General features: G+C 36.8%; 1 protein-coding gene across 1 annotated transcript in view; it reads right to left on the minus strand.

The window, feature by feature from the left end:
• Positions 1-23,615, minus strand: part of LOC138327704 (uncharacterized) — a 108,578-nt gene that overhangs the window by 53,153 nt on the left and 31,810 nt on the right. Inside the window, 10 exon segments of the mRNA XM_069274014.1 lie at positions 12,107-12,292; positions 13,018-13,185; positions 13,641-13,841; positions 14,565-14,812; positions 14,981-15,105; positions 15,467-15,570; positions 15,990-16,124; positions 17,281-17,413; positions 18,116-18,263; positions 22,485-22,613. Of these exon segments, the coding sequence (XP_069130115.1) occupies positions 12,107-12,292; positions 13,018-13,185; positions 13,641-13,841; positions 14,565-14,812; positions 14,981-15,105; positions 15,467-15,570; positions 15,990-16,124; positions 17,281-17,413; positions 18,116-18,263; positions 22,485-22,613 (1,577 nt within the window).

Here is a 23,615-nt window from a genome sequence, read left to right on the forward strand (position 1 = left end):
TAACCCCTAGGGATCATGTAACCTCAGCCCAAGAGTTTTACTCCCATTCACGATTCCTGTATTAATATTGACATACCTGTAATTGAACATTACTAATTGATCTATAGGTCAATCCACTACAGTGTGTTAAATGGTAGCCATGTAGTGATTCAGGACCCCTCTGGAACGTTCATATTAGTAATAGGTTTGATGATAATGTCAACATTTGTTACTCTTCAAATTAACTTTGACATAATGTTCATATTTATTGCTCTTTTCAAGTTAACTTTGACATAATATTAATATTTATTGCTCTTTTCAAGTTAACTTTGACATGATGTTCACATTTGTTGCTCTTTTCAAGTTAACTTTGACATGATGTTCACATTTGTTGCTCTTTTCAAATAAACTGACTTCGTTGTTTACATTAGTTAACATGTACACATTTTGCCACTCTTCTGCTTCATGTAATAAAGAAAATGTCATTGTATCAGATTCCAAACCTATTGTTTACAGCTATTTGTTATTGTATACCTTTATTGATACCAACAGTTTCCAGTAAAAGAGACAGGAAGTTGTAGGATAATTGATGACCACACCGTATTGTTGTTATATCACAATGTTTTGTGTACTGACACAATTGTTATTCGATCCATGTCACAATGTATCAGGATGATCGATTATAACAGTAAACTCAGCTAATCAGTGATTAGCGATTCCCTCTAAAGATTCAGAATATCCAGGTTTGAACCAGGTGAGCTTGCAACTGAAACATTTGGCCCAGAATTATATGTTTAGCAGATAATAGGGATACCGACTTTGAATTTGTTATTATTTGTGTCTTTCAGACAAAGTGACCTGGATGTATATCACTGCGTGAATGTTTATGTACTAGCTGTATATAGAAGCTAGGATTTCTTAGTTTGGTCCATTGATGGATTATTGATAAGATCTATAAACAGTTAAGATTCTTTAATAAAGGCCTCCCTGTGTGAAAAATGTTTTCTCTGGTGATTGGTATTGCTTGTATGTTTTTGGAGGCTGCAGTATGTTTGTGTTGTGTCTTCTTGTGATAGTGCATTTGGGGAGGCTGTGGCATGTTGATGTTGTGTCTCCTTGTTAGTATGTTTTGGGAGAATGTGGTTTATGGCGTTGTATCTCCTTGTGATAGTGTGTTTTGGGAGGCTGTGGTATGTTTGTGTTGTGTCTCCTTGTGATATTGTGTTTTGGGAGGCTGTTGTATATTTGTGTTGTGTCTCCTTGTGATAGTGTGTTTTGGGAAGCTGTGGTACATTGTTTGTGTTTTGCCTCCTTGTGATATTGTGTTTTGGGAGGCTGTGGTATGTTTGTGTTGTGTCTCCTTGTGATAGTGTGTTTTGGGAGGCTGTGATACATTGTTTGTGTTGTGTCTCCTTGTGAAAGTGTATTTTGGGAAGCTGTGGTACATTGTTTGTGTTGTGTCTCCTTGTGATATTGTGTTTTGGGAGGCTGTTGTATATTTGTGTTGTGTCTCCTTGTGATAGTGTGTTTTGGGAGGCTGTGGTACATTGTTTATATTGTGTCTCCTTTTGATAGTGTGTTTTGGGAAGCTGTGGTACATTGTTTGTGTTGTGCCTCCTTGTGATATTGTGTTTTGGGAGGTTGTGGTATGTTTGTGTTGTGTCTCCTTGTGATAGTGTGTTTTGGGAGGCTGTGGTACATTGTTTGTATTGTGGCTCCTTGTGAAAGTGTGTTTTGGGAAGCTGTGGTACATTGTTTGTGTTGTGTCACCTTGTGATATTGTGTTTTGGGAGGCTGTGGTATATTTGTGTTGTGGTATGTTATTGTTTTATTGTGATAGTGGAACTCTTGCTCATATATCATAGTGCTTTCTGAACCTATATATCAGTGAAGGATGAAGGATGCTGCTTAAGACCCCAAACAGTACAAGTACTGGACTACAAGATTTTTAGATTACAAAAATCCATAAGTGTCCCTACTAATACATGCTCTCCACTTTTATACCCATGGCATCCAACATATGGAGAACCTTAATGGTTTCTAAAACTCTGCAGCATATATTTCTACAAATCATAACAAATCTTAATTTAATTGGCTTAACTCATTCACCCATTAAGACACATTTAGACTCTCCTAAATCAATGACAAGACCAGTCCATTCTGAAATTTCAGGGGTTGATTAGGGTTAAAATTAGGGTGCCTCTTTGTATGAATATCAGGTTAAAAGGTTGAGACTTAGTTTTTAAATCAAATTGGTTGTACTGAATCTCTGTTAAAATAGTCCCTACTTATCAATATCATGTAGTTATATAATCCATCATACCCAGAGCAATTAGAACCATAGAAGTTACTATACAGATCAATATTAATTAAAGAACTACGTAAGTATATGTAACTATATATAGATTGATTGGTCAATATAACAATGACATTTGCATTATAATACTCTAATTGTTGTGGTATATTTTACAATTGTCAAATCAATGCTCTGTAGCATATACGGATATGTTAATAATACTTACAAAAATTCTATATGATGTAAGATATTCCAATCAATTATCGGAACACCAGCAATTACACGATGACACTGTCCCGGTTCAGTAGAGAATCGTACATATATCCATCACAGAGACACGATAGGTAAATCACAGTTACTGGTATTCAGTGAGGACATTTAAAGTTGATCCTTAAAATAATATTTATTGCACTTAACAATCCGTGGAATAATTTTATTACATTGGACACTGGTCGTAAATACCGCAGGACAATGCATTTCCCTGGTCCTTAAGGTTCACAACCACATATAAACACATCACAAGTCCGCTGTGACAATAATCAGAAATATAAACATCATGCTACTGCGTTTACTGTTCCCAAAAATTAAAATGGGGACAGTTCACGGCATTGAATGGTAAATACAAGGGCTGTGGCGATTTGTATTGGTTTCCACGCTTCAGTGATTATAGACGGAGGTGAATTGTCCACCAGCCCTGTGCCTTCGTACATAGTTTGTCACTGTAGATGCAGCGAACCAGTACACACTGATCATGGACTATATTATAAGCATGTGTTTACGGATTAAGATCATTACTTATGATAATGATTAAACTGCATGATAGTCATCAGCATTGTTATATATATCTCCGTTAACGAATGTATAGAATTTTAAATATTTTGCTTTGCCATAATTCTACACCTTATACAAAATTAAAGAAAACATAATTTCCTACATCGATATGCTCGTAATAAAACTAACAACAGCATATCTCCATTACAACATTGTACGCTAGTCTTTAGTATATATATTTGCCCTTTGACCTGCTAACAAAGGAAGATATGAAATATCTTACCTGACTGATTGAATCCTCAGACAGGTGCTATTGTAGACACTCCTTCTCAATCCTCCAAGATATTACATGTTATCAAAGTGATCAATGTACAATCAGAAATCTATCATTTAGATTTAATGTTACAGATTGGTAATCCAATACTATAAAGATACAAATCAATAAATATTTGATGACATTACAATTCAATGTAATTATAGAATAAGCCACGTCTACCTACAGTAGACCATAGACTTCAATAGACTGTGCAATATTGCCTGTGTGATTCCAATTATCAGTTCATAAATCACTGTTAACAAGAGTAAAAAATCCAGTATGTCACATTTCCATACCAAATGACTTTTAAACCTTTTGTATAACCGGTTTCGAACTTTTAACAAAATAAAAATGCATTATGATAAGAACAATGCATCAAAAATATCAGTGACGCAATTAAAACAGCTAGCTAGTGCGCAGTAGGTAAAACTATTAACCAGAATTCCAAGTAATAGTTTGACTGGAATGTTTTATGAATCATTTTCCTTTGTGGATCGTTATATATGAGTATTTGTGATGATTTGACCAAGTAGCTGTTTCCTACATACAGATCAATGTATGATTTAAAGTTCATGTAACCTGTCGGTCACTTATAAGTGGTATATCACACTGAGTTATCACCAAATTAGTCCCCCACCCATTACTATGTATTATGCACATACAGAAAGATGTTCCTCTTTTGAATATAATCTATACATATATATATATACCCAAAGTGATTAGATGAACTGTAAATCAGAAGAACCACCCTCCCAGTCCTTTTTGAAGTGACAGTCCTAACGATATATTTGGTTTCTTTGGTTTATACAATCCTTTTAACAGCCAGGGTCATTGAAAGTGCCAGGATTAGGAGGCGGAGAAAAACCAGAGCACCTGGAGAAAAAGCATGTTGGGTGATTGGGTGGTGTAGAGGTTAAAACTCTCGCCTTTCTCCTAGCAGACCAGGATTCAATCCCCAGCACAGATGTGAAAAAGGTTAGGGGTCACCTGCCTGATCATATGGGTTTTCTGTGACCACTCTTGTTTCCTCCCACACCAAGACTCCTCGTACGCTTCATAAATTTAATGTGAAACTGTAAAAGATATTATCTGTGTTCTCGAAGTCTTAATGATGTTTACACTCTCTCAAAACAAGAAAATATCTTTATAAATATGACTTTAATTTCTGATACCCTAAGCTGTCCCTGATTATCTTCATGTATCAAACAATGGCCTGTAAATGCCCCATAGTAATGCATAACAATAGGTAATTAATGTAAATGTACATTTAATTAGACTGATATACTGGACAGTATCATATTACAAGAGGTTCCTAAGACCTGTATAATAATTATCTGCAAACCTTTATGAGCATATATGTTTATATTTTAATCAAAGGAGAGCTATGTTGAATCCTGTCTGTATTAACACCATCTGCTAAATAAGACCATTTTGATAGAATTCCAAATGACAAATTTTATCACAACTTGACCACTTTCTATAAAAGACAATTTTACATTGACCCTTGGATGGTGGCTAAAGACAGGTTTGACTTCAGATAGTCCCTATAAACATGTCTGATCATGGATATTCTTTTAGACAGATTTGACCTTGGATGGTCACTATAGACAGGTTTGACCTATGATGATCACTAAAGACAGGTTTGACTTCAGATAGTCTCTATAAACATGTTTGACCTTGGATGTTCTTTTAGACAGGTTTGACCTTGGATGGTCTCTATTGGCAGGTTTGACTTTAGATAATCTGTGTATAAACACATTTGACCTTGGATATTCTTATAGGCAGGTTTGACCTTGGATGGTCTCTTTTGGCAGGTTTGAGGCTTTTTTTATTATTTTTTTTTGCCTAATATATAGTCAGCTCGCGGTACCTCTTAAAAATGTGAAATCGTAGGCCAGATTTGGCCTACGCTACGTCAGCGGCATATTTCTAATATATCGTCCATGCAATGCCGGGAAAACGTACACATACCTTTATATTGGGATCTTATGTACTCCTTTGCCCCCATGTTACATCCCATTTATGTAAAATTAAACAACTGTGTACAATGAAATACTTCCGAGACCCTTCTATTTCACACATTTGTAATGGCCGCCGTATACACATTTAGTAGAGCAAACGGCAGCCAATCAACTTCGCTTCCGGTTTTATTTTTAAAAAACCACGTGTAGTTGAAAGATAAACAAAATGCTAGCCAGTTAGAGTTTTTAAAGTAAAATCATGGTCGACATACACGACATGTTGTCAAATATTCAAATTGAACACGACTATTGCTGGTACCGCATAACTTTCGCGATATTCACGTTGCATATACATGTAGCATATACACGGTAGAATTTTGTTTATCTTTCAACTACACGTGGATATTTAAAAATAAAACCGGAAGCGAAGTTGATTGGCTGCCGTTTGCTCTACTAAATGTGTATACGGCGGCCATTACAAATGTGTGAAATAGAAGGGTCTCGGAAGTATTTCATTGTACACAGTTGTTTAATTTCATAAATGGGATATGTAACATGGGGGCAAAGGAGTACATAAGATCCCAATATAAAGGTATGTGTACGTTTTCCCGGCATTGCATGGACGATATATTAGAAATATGCCGCTGACGTAGCGTAGGCCAAATCTGGCCTACGATTTCACATTTTTAAGAGGTACCGCGAGCTGACTATATATTAGGCAAAAAAAAAAAATAAAAAAAAGCCTAATAACCTTGGATATTCTTATAGGCAGGTTTGACCTTGGATGGTCTCTTTTGGCAGGTTTGACCTTGGAAGGTCTTTAGAGAAAGTTTTGACTACAAACTGAAAAACAACTGCAAAATCCCATCATCGATATACTGATGATCTATGAAATTCAAATAAAAACATTTAAAAAAATTCTTATACAAATGCATGGAAAAAAAGTTTGAATTCAACTATAAGATCAATATATATCTGTAATGAGAAACCTTCATATCACATAGGAATCTTTCACACTTGAGTAGCACGACAATGCCAACATATCGATTCCTGTACTTCATTTCACTGCAATATCTCTTCATCTCATAATGATGTTTATTGATTTTGTATTTTGATTGTTTCAGGACATTTGCACTAAGTTTCCAATGGAACATGAAGGTGCAAAAATCCTATACTAGACAACCTTCATACATATTTCATGACCTAAAATGAAATATACGACATGATTGACAGATCAGTGTACACACCTGTCCTCTATGTACCTGTGCAGGCTGTCAATGATAGATATACCGTAAATACTTGATTTCATATTTATAAGTTTTTTTAACTATGACAAATAAAATGAAACAAATAAAAAATAAATCTTAGATGGTGGGCTAAAAATGTGAATTTACAACAAGAATACTGATAAGTCAGGAAGAGCCCCGCTAAATGACTGACTTTGACCAGGATATCAGACTCTACTGAATGCAAGTTCCCATCATTATGAATCAGATTTTTTTTGATTTTTTTTTTATTATTGTTAAAAATACCCATATGGCTGCACTGATTAACCATCTTGAATCTGGTTGGCCCAGAATTTGAGAATAATAACCTTTAATTTATGCCAAACTTTCATTTTTTGTTTTTGTTTTTTGTTTTGTCGTGATTGCTAAAATTCAAGATGGCCACTGAGCAGCCATTTTGAATCTGATTAGCTCAAAAGAATACACAGTAGATTAAGATTACATTAGGAATCATCCTACAAAATTTGAGAATAATACTCAACTTCTTCTAAGTAAAACTTTCATTTCTTGCTACAATTGTCAAAATCCAAGAAGGCGGCTGAGCAAAGTGAGATAGATGAATTATGTTCTTGACTTCCAAGAGCTATTTATACCTATCCACTATAATTATAGTGGGAATTGAAATTGCCCTCCACCTTTGGGTCGGGAGTTCAAATCCCATGTGGGACAGTTGCCAGTACTGGGTTTTCTCCAGGCTCTGGTTTCCCCCCACCATCATGCCTGGCACGTCTTCAATGACCCTGGTTTTGTAATAGGACGTATAACTAAACAAACCAAATGTCCTGACTTTCTAAGTATGTGTCAGGTTTACAAGGACAGGAGAAAGCAGTATTACCCAGAGGAAAACCATCGACCAACAGTCAGCACCTGGCAACCATAACCTACATGGGTTCAAGCTTGCAACACAGTGGTCGAGTACTAGTGACAGAAAGTAAACACCTGAATGTCTGACAATTTACCTATTGCCAGGCAGTATTCAATGTCATAGCAAATGTCGTTGCAAACACAATGCAAAATGCAGTCACAATTTTGCGGTACCAAGATGGTTTGACTGACAGCTGGCAAGTATACAATATCTACCATCCTGTTCATTCCATAGTTCCAACAAACTTGACTCCCTGGGGTCCTAGATTTAGACTATAAATGAACAGTACTAAATCAACAGTATAAACTATACCTGGTACAGTGATCCATTAGACTCAATCAATAAGTACGATTCCAAGCACCTGCTTCACTGCTTAACGATATGTTTAACAAACAAAGACCTTATCACTGGGTATCATTTATTTAGAAAGATATCCCGAAGGGTAGATATGGTAACACTGCTCCAATACTGGGTATCCTGCACCCGGTCTTAATCGATTAGGTCTGTTCAGTCTGCAGTCACAATTTATCTGAGTAGATGCTAAAGATGATTATGTAACATCAATATCCAGCAGTAAAGCAAGATCTGTCAGATTTAAAATTTTTATTCTCGTTAACACTTGTAATGGGCACTATTTATAGAGCGCATGAGGAGAAAGTGTGCAGAGCTTTGATATACCTTTAGTAGAAAGCTAGAAATAGAGTGCCAAACTCTGACTTGTAATGTCAACCTCTGACCAGTAGTGTCAACCTCTGACCAGCAGTGTCAACCTCTGAACAGTAGTGTCAACCTCTGACCAGTAGTGTCAACCTCTGACCAGTAGTTTCAACATCTGACCAGTACTGTCAACCTCTGACCAATCTGTCAGATTTAAAATTTTTATTCTCGTTAACACTTGTAATGGGCACTATTTATAGAGCGCATGAGGAGAAAGTGTGCAGAGCTTTGATATACCTTTAGTAGAAAGCTAGAAATAGAGTGCCAAACTCTGACTTGTAATGTCAACCTCTGACCAGTAGTGTCAACCTCTGACCAGCAGTGTCAACCTCTGAACAGTAGTGTCAACCTCTGACCAGTAGTGTCAACCTCTGACCAGTAGTTTCAACATCTGACCAGTACTGTCAACCTCTGACCAGTAGTTTCAACATCTGACCAGTACTGTCAACCTCTGACCAGTAGTGTCAACCTCAGACCAGTAGTGCACCAAGCTCAGACCAGTAGAGAGAAAAACCTTCGACCCGTAAAATGTCAACCTCTACCTCTAACCAGTAAAGTGACAACCTCTGACAAGTTACGATCACAGCCTCTGACCAGTAGAGTGACAACCTCTGACCAGTACAGTGACAACCTCTGACAAGTTATGATCACAGCCTCTGACCAGTAGAGTGACAACCTCTGACCAGTACTGTGACAACCTCTGACCAGTACTGTGACAACCTCTATGACTAGTAGATCGACAACCTCCGACTCGTAGTGCCAACCTTTGACCAGTAGTGACAACCTCCAACCAGCAGATTGACAGCCTCTGACCAGTAAAGTGACAGCATCTGACCAGTAGACTGACAGCCTCTAACCAGTAGAGTGGCAGCCTCTGACCAGTAGAGTGACAACCTCTGACCAGTACAGTGACAACCTTCCCAACAGTAGTGAGCCAGCTTCCGACCAGTAGTGTACCAACTTCTGACCAGTTGATTGCCAATCTCTGACCAGTAGAGTGGCAACTTCTGACCAGTAGAATCTCAAGATTGAGTCCTAAATTTCTTATTATAGTCTGAATAAGGTCTAAATAAGCAAAATACTTCTTGACACCTGACAACTCTTAGAGTAGAGCTTAGATTCAGACACATCTATACAGAAATGAAATGTAGCGGAACTGAACTGTCGATCATCGGTAACTAGTTGGCTCAGTCAGTAAAGCATCAGGCTAGTGTTTGATGGTCCAAAGTTCAAATCTGTATCTAGTCTCTATAATTTCTCCTCTCCTAGCTGTTACAAAACTGGCAAGTTTGACAACCTCTGTTCCAGGAATTGCGAGTATACGTAACAGATGGATATGAGAACTTGTGAGTTGTTGTGTCATCGAAGATTAAGAATTGGAAAAAGGAGGGAGGAATGAGTGAAAATTGGACTGGGTCAATCATATTTGACTAGGTAGCTCAATTGGGACAGCATCTGGCTAGTGTTTGATGGTCCCAGACTCAAACCCTAGTCTGGTTACTACATTTTCTCATCTCCTGTTACTGAAATGGATGGCTTTTCTGTTCAGGGTTGAAGACTTTATTAAGAAGCTTGTACAAGATAACTTTTTATCCTCAGTTTAAGATGTTGAATTCCACTTAAGACTGGCTGATTCGGAAGTCTTTATATATCAGAGTTAGATTAAGTGTTTTATTAACAGGTTACAAATAGTATTAATTGAACCGCACTTTTTTTTATTGTTTCAGATTTTGTAATAATAAGAAAGTAATATGACTTTATATATTTTCATTATCAAGCCTTAAGTCTATACCTAAACACAATTCTGACAAAAAAAACTGATCTGTATTGATATGTCGCTGACCATATAATTAGATACTATTGAAGTCACATGTGTCAACATATTATACATTATTTATATATAAATATAGAAATCATTCTAAAGTTAAACTGACTATTATGTAAACAAATCTTGCCTCTACCCTTATCCAGCGAGTATGCCAATAAAGACATTAAAATCATGTAGCGTCTGAACATAGACCTAACACTCAACTAACTTGAGTGTACGTGAGACAGACACAGCAGAGTACTCCCCCTTTGTTTTGTTACTGGAAACAACACTGGTTATATATATCTAGAATAAGATTGCCTTTATTTTCATTTCAACAAATTTTACTAATATCAAGATCTAATTGTGCCGGGTGCCATCACATAAAGTTCCCCGATCTCTACAGAGCCTAATTTGACAAGAGTGACCTCTCCTGAATGATGAAGTGACACTGTTTACCGATTAATAAATTTCGCTCAAGAAAAATGCTTTTTGAAAAGTCACATCATTTAAAGTTAATATATTAGGCACAGTAATGTCTATAATTGTAGTAGATTTGTGTTCTCAACCTTGTATTTTGACCAATAGCATACCGTGGCAGCCATCTTGATTCCTGGTCTGCAAAGGTTGCCAAAAACATGACCACAAAACAGTTTTATGTCACTAGTAACAGTATGATCTACAACTTAAAAATACAACAAAAATAAACTTGGACCTTATATAACGGATCCCTGATAAAGGAAGAAAATTTGAAACAGTCACAAAATTTGTTTTTTTACTCATAATTACGGTATTTTTCATTTCAAAAATTTAGAATCTGATTTAAACTACATATTGAAACCGATTCCAGGCAACTCGGACCAGTAGTTAAATATCTATAAGCCGTTCAATTTTGAACAATGAAGGCTGTAGCGGCCATCTTGGATGCTGGTTGGAAAAATGAAACCGTTCGACTCATCTGCAGGTCACCAGAAATGACCTCACAAAATTTCATGGCGGTCTGATTTATATTTTTCAAGAAAATGGTCAGACAAAGTCGCGGCAGAAAAATAAGAACAAGAAGAATAATAACAAGAAACGAAGCAAACACAATAAGTTCCCCACTCTGTTGGGGGAAATTAATAATCAACAGGATTGAGCAACAGGCTAGGCCTATATAAGCCTGGTCCTAAGACTGCCTCTATAATATGTCTTAACTACTAAACACTACTCTCACATTACAGGTAAGACGTTATCAAACATACAGGTACATTGCTAATATATCACTACAGCTGTGATTGGGTAATTAAGGTCTGATCTGTAAACATGCAGTTCCCTGATAACAGACCACAGCTATAATAAGTTATCATTTACTTTCTATAACCAGAAGAACTAATAGAATAAATCTGGGGAATTTTTATGTGGTTATACGGTCCATTTTGATTACTGAAGTTTGCTATGCACAAATTAGCAGTTACTATATGGCTACTTACCAAATCAGTGACCAGGTTACTGAGGTTCTGTATAGGTTTGTGGTTACCATGGTTACTTACCACATTTGTGACCAGGTTACCGAGGTTCGGTATATACAGGTTAGTGGTTACCATGGTTACTTACCACATCAGTGATCAGGTTACTTAGGTTCGGTATATACAGGTTAGTGGTTACCATGGTTACTTACCACATCAGTGACCAAGTTAATTAGGTTCATTATATACAGGTTAGTGGTTGCCATGGTTACTTACCACATCAGTGACCAGGTTACTTAGGTTCATTATATACAGGTTAGTGGTTACCATGGTTACTTACCACATCAGTGACCAGGTTACTTAGGTTCGGTATATACAGGTTAGTGGTTACCATGGTTACTTACCACATCAGTGACCAGGTTACTGAGGTTGGGTATATACAGGTTAATGGTTACCATGGTTACCTACCACATCGGTGACCAGGTTACTGAGGTTAGGTATATATAGGTTAATGGTTACCATGGTTACTTACGACATCGGTGACCAGGTTACTGAGATTGGGTATATACAGGTTAGTGGTTACCATGGTTACCTACCACATCGGTGACAAGGTTACTGAGGTTGGGTATATACAGGTTAATGGTTACCATGGTTACTTACCACATCGGTGACCAGGTTACTGAGGTTGGGTATGTACAGGTTTGCGGTTAACAAGGCTAGTCCATGCTCAGGTTTATAGATATCCGGGGTACAGATAACATATTCAGGGAGATCCTTGTCTGGTTCCTCATTGGCCAAAGGTCCTGGACCCCAGCCAATCGGAGTGGCTTTCACTCTTTTGATTCTCTAGCAAGATAAATTTTGATTTATCATGAATAAATTTATGAGATCGGAAAGTAAGAAGGCAATGTTAGTATTTAGCCTTGCTATAAATTATAGCTATCAAATACTCACCTTTACACTACCTTAACATACAATAAATTCCAAAACATACATTTCAGGGCCAATGATATATATATGTTACATGATCCTGTTTTTACCTTCCTATACTGGAATCAATTTTCACATATTATTCTAATATATCAGAAAGAATTTACAAGTAAATATGATGGGAATTCTGAAAGTCAAAGCAAAAGAGCATACAGATTAAGTAAAAGTTGTGTTTAACCAGAGGTAAAATCTGTATAAGAGATATTGATTCACTGGATGTCTTTGTAACTTGCCATGTAAAAACATCTTAATCTTCTTACATGTAGGTACATATACATATGAAACACCTGTAGAGAGCCATATCCCAGATATTATGTAGAAAGGATTAATTTCCATCTGTGACAGTATTTTAGAGTAGATGTAGCTATGCTTATAATACATCTCTATCCATAATATCTAACGTCAGGTTAATAATGAAATCAACTATTCCAAAATATTGCTTTAGCTGCTCTCATTTTCTATTATTATCATCGTGTGGTTTTGTTTGGAAGTTTAAGAGGCATCATAATGTTACAAATTGCCTCCCTACACAGTAAGAGCAGAGCAGTGATCAAGGTCAAACTAGCATCTGTAACACTTACTTCTAAAAAGGGGTCTGATCCCTTCATGAGAACCGTAATCATTTCCAGAGGAACAGGTAAGACGAGAATGATGGTAAAGATCCATTCTACAGGTGTTGTCCAATCAGGATACAGGTAGGTTTTATAGGTGAGGCGATTGTCAATCACTATCGTCAGAACCAACAGGGTCTGGAATTAAAACAAGAGATCCATTGGGTCTGTATCCTCACCTACTTCTCTCAGGTTTACATATAAAATATATTTGATATTTGTGACAATGAGCGAAGGTCAAGGTTATTTAATTGAACAAACTTTGAAGTGTCTCGCCTCAGCATTCTAGTCTGACCCAAAAATGGTATCTACAGCTTTGGTTATAAGGGAAAATATTCATATGTTAAACAATTTTGTGACTTTGTGACCGTTTAGTGACATTATTTAATTTGAATATGAGTGGTAGCTTCTCATAAAACAATGTTTCAGCCTCCATTCATAGTGATCAAAAAGAAGGGACTCTGGAATACTTGACCTCTGATCTTGATGGTCAAGGTTAAAAAGAAGGAATTTGGAAAAGTTGACCTTTGACTTTGATGGTCCAGTATTGATGTTTAACACACTAGTATATAGGACAGATGTGGTGACCTCACCATTATGGCCAATGGTGTAAAGAACTGCCATGTAATCTTCCACCATGGACTGTCCACACTTCCTGTCATGTCCGCCACATTGTTGGAGAGTCGCTGTGTGCCATACAACCAGGTCAGGACGATACATTCAGTCAGAGTTACCAGGAACAGGACAAGTTGACACACACTGGTGGTCACTAGATGGGTTAGATACAGACCAGCCTGAAAATATACAGCCAAGTTAGGACGATACATTCAGTCCATGAGGAGAGGGCATGTAAAGACATGTTGCATATTACCCAATTCCGATTGTCTTTAACGTCAGACAATAAAATATTCTAAAATGAAAAAAAAAATCATTAAATGTCACCAAAAATAGGACAAGTCTACACACACTGGTGGTCACTAGATGAGTCAGATAGTCAAGGCAGCCTAAGAATAATTTTTTCTAAAGATGATCATAATTAACTACTATCTGTTTATGAAGTTCAGATAATTCATTCAACTGCATTATAATCTGATGCTTTTTAAAATCTTAACACCTCACACAAATTTCATAACTGTACAAACATAATGTTTGTTCAATCTAACTGATATTTTGATCTCATAAAACTTTTGCTAACTTCCAAATACCTACAGGATTATTTCCTTTCTTCCCCAGCTTTTGTCAGATGAGATAAATGGACTATCTCCCTTCCTCCCCAGCTTTTGTTAGATGAGATAAATGGATTATCTCCCTTCCTCCCTAACTTTTGTTAGATGAGATAGCTTCCTTTTAATTTGTCATGATACTTCTCTCACTGTTGTATGAACATTAATATGTGCTATGAAACACAACTGTAGTTGCAAATACAGACATTTAACTTACAAAGAAACTTTACTGGAAAACAAGTGTAGTATGTAATGAAAAGTATGCATGTGTGAAAGCTAGTATCTTCTTCCTACCTGTGAGGTAAACAGCAACCCTATAGCCATGAGGACCAGACATGTCACTAACTGTACTATATATTTCCATCTGAACAGCCTCTTGTTCCTGAGGACGAGGAGTATCCCTGACAACACGTTCTCAACGTACACACACTGTGTGTGGAGACCAACTAGGACCAGAAGGAGGAAGAGCACCACCAGCCACACTTTGGACACTTCCATCTTGTTCAGCACAGACGGGAAGATACTGAAGACAAGCTCCCAGGCTGTGAATGCAAATTTTGAAAATCATCAGTTTCAAATACTTTATTAATTACTATTACTACTATACTATATTATACAATATTATATGGTCCAAAGAAGCAAAGATATAGTCAAGAACACATCAATATCATTTATGAATCTTATAAGTTTTCAGAAATGACTTTACTTACATGTGAAATTGAGTTTTGAGATTTCCACCTGTTTGCTATGACCGTACACCCCCAGCATGGAGAACATGGTGAACCCTGTTAGGATGACTCTGAATAGGTGGGCCAGCACGGTGACCAGGGAATTCCTGTACAGATATAATTATATAATTTTCAGTAAATTTTATCTGATTCATTCAATAAAAATGTTTCACTGAAAAATTCATAGCTTCCACTTTTTATTCAATTTTTTTTAATCTAAGTAAAGAATTTATGCATTATAAATGTAAGATTCTAGAAAAAGGAAGACCTTCATCTAAGTGAGAGTATTTTAACACAGAATTATTTTCCTCAGTTTTTTTTGGTTATTTTAACTCAGAATTATTTCCCTCAGATTTTTTGGTTATTTAGATGAAATCTTTATTGGTTTTCACACATTTGATCCCTACATTTTAACAAGTAAGTCAAGGTCATTAATCTGGACCTCATGTCGTCTCCATGGATACATACCTAAAACAGTGACTGTGGAAGTGAGTGTAGCTGGCCAGCGTGGTCAAACAGCCTGTCCCGAGTCCCATGGACATAAACATCAACTGGGCAACATCTCGCCACAGCTGTTAAAAAAAATAGCATCAACTGTTAGAATCACATTATTCAAGGTTAGACAATTCCAACAATATTTTTTCCTACAAAAGGAAATGCTATTACTGGATATAGTTTTTTTCCAATTGATATTTTTTCTACAGATGTTTATTAGCACAAAAGATGATATATCTATCAATGGAAACAAAGCACATGATCTTATGAATCCTAAATGCTCAATAGTATGAAACTGTATATTTAGAATTTAGATAAATATCAACTGGAATAATTGAAAAATTTAATGCATAACTTATGTACTTCAATTTCCTTTCTATAAATATTGATGTAATTATTAAAGATCAATATTGGTTAAAAATATAAATGTATAAGTATCAACCAAGTTGTAAGATTGAAGGGAGATAACTCCCGAACTGCCCTATCATAGGCTGACCTGGGGATTACCTAGCGTACTCCATTGTAGGCTGAGGAAGAACTTGATTCCAACGATGGCCCCATCTTCTAGACAACAGCGTACCAACAGGGACAAGGATAGACATACAGATATACCAAAAGTCACACACACCACCTAGAATATAAAACATAGACATATATACTTAAACCTGCCTTAGCGACCACCTCTGTATAAAGACCACCTACTTAATAAAACCAATTTTTTGGGTTCAAAATGGTCAATTTCAACACAATTTAACCTGTGTTTAAAGACCGCTTGGCTATAAACACCATTTTTGCTTGTGTTTCAGTATAGTCTTAATACAATATAGATATATAGATTTGGCTGTATATTACAAGTATATTCAAACCTAACTATAAGCCGAACCCCAGTAATCTGATCATTTAGAGCCTTAATAAAATGGTCTTTATAAGCAGGTGGTTTTTATATAGAGGTGTTCACTAAGGTAGGTTTCACTGTAATATAAAAGGTAGACAATTTTCTGTTGCCTTTAAACCCAGCTTATAGGTAAATCAACTGATGTGACATATCAGGAGTAAACATCAATTCTACGTTAGAACAATTGTGTCGTTTCATCTAGGTAAATTAGGTAAATCAACTGATGTGACATATCAGGAGTAAACATCGAATTCTACGTTAGAACAATTGTGTCGTTTCATCTATAGGTAAATCAACTGATGTGACATATCAGGAGTAAACATCGATTCTACGTTAGAACAATTGTGTCGTTTCATCTATAGGTAAATCAACTGATGTGACATATCAGGAGTAAACATCAATTCTACGTTAGAACAATTGTGTCGTTTCATCTATTAGGTAAAAAAATCAACTGATGTGACATATCAGGAGTAAACATCAATTCTACGTTAGAACAATTGTGTCGTTTCATCTATAGGTAAATCAACTGATGTGACATATCAGGAGTAAACATCAATTCTACGTTAGAACAATTGTGTCGTTTCATCTATAGGTAAATCAACTGATGTGACATATCAGGAGTAAACATTGATTCTACGTTAGAACAATTGTGTCGTTACATCTATAGGTAAATTAACTGATGTGACATATCAAGAGTAAACATCGATTCTACGTTAGAACAATTGTGTCGTTTCATCTACATGTATAGGTAAATCAACTGATGTGACATATCAGGAGTAAACATCGATTCTACGTTAGAACAATTGTGTCGATTCATCTATAAGTGGTGCCATTAATTGGCTATTCTTTTCCTACAAGCTATTTCTACTTTTTTCCTCGAATGGATGCTCACCTTGCCAAATGACCTTGGTCCAGCAATTGTCACGAGGTAGATAACGGTCCAGACTCCAACAAGACACAACACGAGTGGCCATTGTAACTGACCAATCACCTCCAGGCCACTGGATATGTTCAGGACATCAGCACTGAATCGGAAATAGTATATATCAATTAACTTTTGTTTTCATTGATTTTCTCTCAGATAAAACATGTAATAAAATTGGGAGCGTAATACAATGTCTTCCAGAGAAAACAACACAGTATTTGCTCATAAATTGATGATTTCATCATAGATAAAGGTCACAAATGGCAGATAATTCTGTAAAGTGGATGTTTTAGCTGCGTTTGAAGAAGTTCTGGAGTTCAACCAATTCAGGAATATTACAAATGACTACATCAAAACACATTTATAATGAATATGCTGACAACGAATTTATGATTATAACAAAGTAACTTTTATTCCAGTGTCTAAGTTCTGATAAGATGTCTGTAGTATGTGTATGATGAACTATGTTTATAATAAAGTGATTTATATTTGACCCAGAGTTTCGCTATAACATGTTTTACAAAGTATGTCTTTTTCCTTACTGATAAATTCAATTACCAGCAGTTTACTAAATTTATACTTAAACAACCTTTTTTGACATGCGATTTTATTTCACAAATTTTGCGATCAAATTTTTACAAATAAATATCTACCTCAATAGTAATGAAAAGTACATTGTACTAAATCTGTTCAATTATAATATAGCTAATGATATCACTGTAAACTTGTTTTAAAAAGAAATCGTAGTACCTAGAAGTCACAAAAACAAAGTTAAGAATATGACAGTGTAAAAGTAACTTACTAGAAAAAGGAATGCTGCTTATTAGTAATGGTATCCAGAGGAAACCTTGGCAGACTGGATACATTATGTGTAAGATATACCGTGTCAATGTATTGGTTTACATCAGTCAGACTAGATTTGTTCACCTCCAGGAATGGCCAGCATCCATCTGTTAGAATTCAATACAAAAAAATAAGAAATTCAAAACAAAGAAATGTGGAATTCAATACAAACAAATGAATGATTCAATACAAAGAATTTCAATACATGTATATGTACAATATAATCTTGAGTGTTAGGACTAGATCATCACAATGCCAGGCCCCAGTATCAGGATCATTCCTTAAACTTAAGGAGTTCCGTAACTTGAAATTTGCAAAACATCATAGATTATAAGGAAGGCTACTTCAGATTTTTTCCTTAACTTGTGCAATGCTTTTCTATGGAGGAATTTAAGTTAATTCCTAAGTAAGGGATTATTTAAAGTATGTTTGTGAAACTCCAGGGTCCTGGCGTGTTTATTTGTACCGTTGGAAATTTAGTTGCAGTATGTCAACTTTTGCTATTAAATAGATTTAGACAATTTTTACTGTCACTAATAGAGGTTAATTGTTTCATGATTTGAATAAACTATGATAATTATGAAATCAAAACAAGACGAAGTACACCTCATTCCCCCCAGGAAAGGACACAATGGACACGGTAACCACCATGTGCTAATCCTTCAATGGTGATGGCATCAAACAAAATTAGTGCAATTCTAAACACTTCAAAAAAAAAACCTGTTTTATGTTAAGTGTTTAAAGGTAAGGTCTCTCTAATGCATTGATTTCCTTAAATTTTACATGAAAGCAAGAAATTAAAAGTTTCTGCAAAATGTTATCCCATAGGTACTGTAGAGGCCTATATAAGACTCTTCCTGCAACTTTAATCCACCACCTCCACCCACACACCCAGCCATTAAAAGCAAAAACAAGAATTGTGGATCAATACATCAAGTACCTACTTTGAAGGTGTCACATTCTGAAAATGTTGATACAGAAAATTTACGAGAATTCAGACAAAAATACAATGTATTGTTTTGTTCAAAATTTCAGCATTAAATTACCTTAAAATGTCATTTGTACATACAGAATGAGCCTAAACTACCAAAGCAACACAATCAATCTGTTCATAGGAATCCTGAGTGTGGTCTTCAATCAATGAGCCATTTTAAACAGACAATTCTACTGGAGCCCTAGACAACATCATTGATCCTCACAATCTAATACTACTCTCCCCTGCCGTCTGCTCTTAGTGCTGGTTACAAGATTTTGTTTTCTTCCGAAGCAATAAGTGCACAATCCTTCAGTGGGAGTGAGGTGATAGCAAAATCAATTATCAAAAGATGGATTATTAACGTTATAATGACCGATAATTGTCAATCATTATATACTTTTATCATTGTTAAAATCTCCACTGAGAGAAAGCAGAATTATTATATATACATCCTCAAGGCAATTTCAGCAATGAATATGTTCTCTGTCAATACAACTGTTGTATCCCCAAATAGATAGATGCCGATGCTACTGATGATATACTGGTCTAGTAGCAGACGTATCAATAGCTAATGGTGAAGGACCGAACGCCTGTGAACATAGCTTTGCACTATTGTATCTGCTACAAAGAAGGTGAAAAGAGGCAATATTAAAATTATTATCATTGATGACTTGCTGATATTCTTAGCAGTTTTGTTGTCACAGAAACCTCCTACAGACACAGGGGGCCAACTCAATGAAAATGGATGTTGTCATACATTTTATGTACTTGGTGGATAGATTGGTGAATATATAACACTGGCATGTGGTTTTTTTCCAGAAAATACAAGATTTGAAAATTCATTAAAAATCGGTATATTTAGTATAAAACAGAAACGGACGACAGTCGCTATGTTGGAAATTTTACCGCCGCCTTGATCAAAGTTATTTTTTTCACAATAGTATACCTTTTTTCCTAAAGTCATAGTCACATATCAGTCCTCTGATAATCCATAATCACATATGTACCATGCAAAAGCATATAAAAAATGTCTATATAGTCAAACGCAATATTTTTATCCAAAATTACCGGCGCTTTCTGACTTGTGATATCAAAAGCAAAATCCTAGTGGAGAGCGATTAGAGTGTTTTCCCCTGCAATGTAATTTAATCCGTTTAGTCAGAGATATTCCGATACATTTGTTTTCAAAATTTGAATATTAAAATGTTTTTAATTTTAGAAAGATCCTTTCAGTACTTTCTGAGATATATAACACAAACAAACTTCAATAATCAAATTCCAAGATGGCTGACTTGCGGCCATCTTGTTCACCGATCAGTCCTAAAATGGAATCTACACTACTAGGACCCTAGAAGAACCTACATATGAAATTTGAGAATGATTCCTTCCGTACTTTCTGAGAAATAGCGATAACAAATTTTGAATATCAAAATCCAAGATGGCTGCCTGGAGGCCATCTTGTTCACCGATTGATCCCAAAATTTAATATGCACAACTAGGGCCCTAAGGGTACCTACATTTGAAATTTGAGAATGATTCCTTCCGTACTTTCTGAGAAATAGCGATAACAAATTTTGAATATCAAAATCCAAGATGGCTGAGCTGGTGGCCATCTTGTCCATTGATTGGTCCCAAAATGCAATATGCACAACTAGGGCCCTAGAGGAACCTACATATGAAATTTGAAAATGATCCCTTCAAAATTTTCTGAGAAACAGTGATAACAAACTTTAACTATCAAAATCCAAGATGGCTGCCTGGAAGCCATTTTGTTCACTGATTGGTCCCAAAATGCAATATGCACAACTAGGACCCTAAGAGAACCTACATATGAAATTTAAGAATGATCCCTTCAGTACCTTTTGAGAAATAGTGATAACAAACTTTAAATATCCAAATCCAAGTTGGCTGACTGGTGGCCATCTTGTTCATCAATTGGTCCCAAAATGCCATATGCAAAACTAGGGCCCTAGGGAAACCTACATATGAAATTTGAGAATGATTCCTTCCGTACTTTCTGAGAAATAGCGATAACAAATTTTGAATATCAAAATCCAAGATGGCTGACTGGTGGCCATCTTGTTCATCGATTGGTCCCAAAATGCCATATGCAAAACTAGGGCCCTAGGGTAACCTACACATGAAATTTGAGACAGATTCCTTCAGCACTTTCTGAGGAATAGCGATAACAAAAATTGTTATCAGATGGAAGGACGGACCAGGAACCACGGACGAAAGGCGATTTGAATAGCCCACCATCTGATAATGATGAGCTAAAAAGGGGAGTAACTCTTCTGTGACAAGCTGGGATCCCGGTCTTGTGAAATCCAAGTGGGAATCTCAGTGGGAATCCAGGTTTCCAAAAATCCCAGTGGGATATTATTGGATATCCCACTGTGTAATCCCAGTGGGATTTGAAGTCCCGGTGGGATCCCACTCACATTTTCCATGGGGGAGGCCAAGAGGGTCTGTATCACTCATGATTATGACAAAGACCATACCTCTCAAGCCCCCAGTCCCATCATTTATACAATTTTGAATCCTCACCCCATCAGGATATGCTACCATTGCATAATGAGTGCTATCTAATGCTTAGTTTCTAGCCAAACTAACCCCTTTTGAACTTGCCCCTCAGGCCCCCTGGGGTTAGCCCAATCATTTGTACAATTTTGAATCCCCACCCTATAAAAAATGCTACCATTGCATTATGAGGGCTATCCCATGCTTAGTTTCAGAGAAGTCATTTATACGAAACTGGCCAAATTGACCCCTTTTGGCCCCACCCCAAAGGCCCCCGGGGATCAGCCCAATCATTTGTACAATTTTTAATCCCCACCCTATAAAAATGCTACCATTGCATTATGAGTGCTATCCCATAATTAGTTTCAGAGAAGAAGGTGTTTATACGGAAATAGCAAAATCGACCACTTTTGACCCTGCTCCTCAGGCCCCGGGGGTCCAGCCCCATCATTAGTACAATTTTGAATCCCCACCCTATAAGGATGCTTTCATTCCAATATGAGTGCTATCCCATGCTTAATTTCAGAGAAGTCATTTATATGGAAATAGCCAAATTGACCCCTTTTGCCCTGCCCCTCAGGCCCCCAGGGGGGTTCAGCCCAATCATTTGTACAATTTTAGGTTTGTACCCAATAAGGATGCTAACAGTCAAATCTTGTTAAATTCCGACCAGCAGTTATGGAGAAGATGTCGATTGTTTATGGACGGACGGAAGACAGACGTTGAACAGACGGACGCCAGACGCTACGGTATCCCATAAGCTCACATTGGTCCTTTGGATCAGGTGGGCTAATAAATAATAAATATGATCATTGTAATAAGTCAGCTTTACCTTTTGGAGTTCCACATGTCCAGGGCATTGACTTGATTGAGATAACCAGGTAGTATACAGCATACAGTAAGGACACATGGTTATAGACACTGACCACCATGGACACCAGGACCACACATACACCAACACCTGTAAATCACAAAGTATACAGTGTATAGCAGGGACACATAGTTATAGACACTGACCGCCATGGACACTAGGACCACACATACACCAACACCTGCAAATCACAAAGTATACAGTAGGGTCACATGGTTATAGACACTGACCACCATGGACACCAGGACCACACATACAGCAACACCTGTAAATCACAAAGTATACAGCAGGGTCACATGGTTATAGACACTGACCACCATGGACACCAGGACCACACATACACCAACACCTGTAAATCATAAAGTATACAGTGTACATCAGGGACACATAGTTATAGACACTGACCGCCATGGACACCAGGACCACACATACACCAACACCTGTAAATCATAAAGTATACAGTGTACAGCAGGGACACATGGTTATAGACACTGACCACCATGGACACCAGGACCACACATACACCAACACCTGTAAATCACAAAGTATACAGTGTACAGCAGGAACACATGGTTATAGACACTGACCACCATGGACACCAGGACCACACATACACCAACACCTGTAAATCACAAAGTATACAGCAGGGACACATGGTTATAGACACTGACCACCATGGACACCAGGACCACACATATACCAACACCTGTAAATCACAAAGTATACAGTGTACAGCAGGGACACATGGTTATAGACACTGACCACCATGGACACCAGGACCACACATACACCAACACCTGTAAATCACAAAGTATACAGTTTACAGCAGGGACACATGGTTATAGACACTGACCACCATGGACACCAGGACCACACATACACCAACACCTGTAAATCACAAAGTATACAGTTTACAGCAGGGACACATGGTTATAGACACTGACCACCATGGACACCAGGACCACACATACACCAACACCTGTAAATCACAAAGTATACAGCAGGGACACATGGTTATAGACACTGACCACCATGGACACCAGGACCACACATACACCAACACCTGTAAATCACAAAGTATACAGTGTACAG

This window comes from Argopecten irradians, chromosome 7, assembly GCF_041381155.1.
Source record: "Argopecten irradians isolate NY chromosome 7, Ai_NY, whole genome shotgun sequence".
NCBI lineage: Eukaryota > Metazoa > Mollusca > Bivalvia > Pectinida > Pectinidae > Argopecten > Argopecten irradians.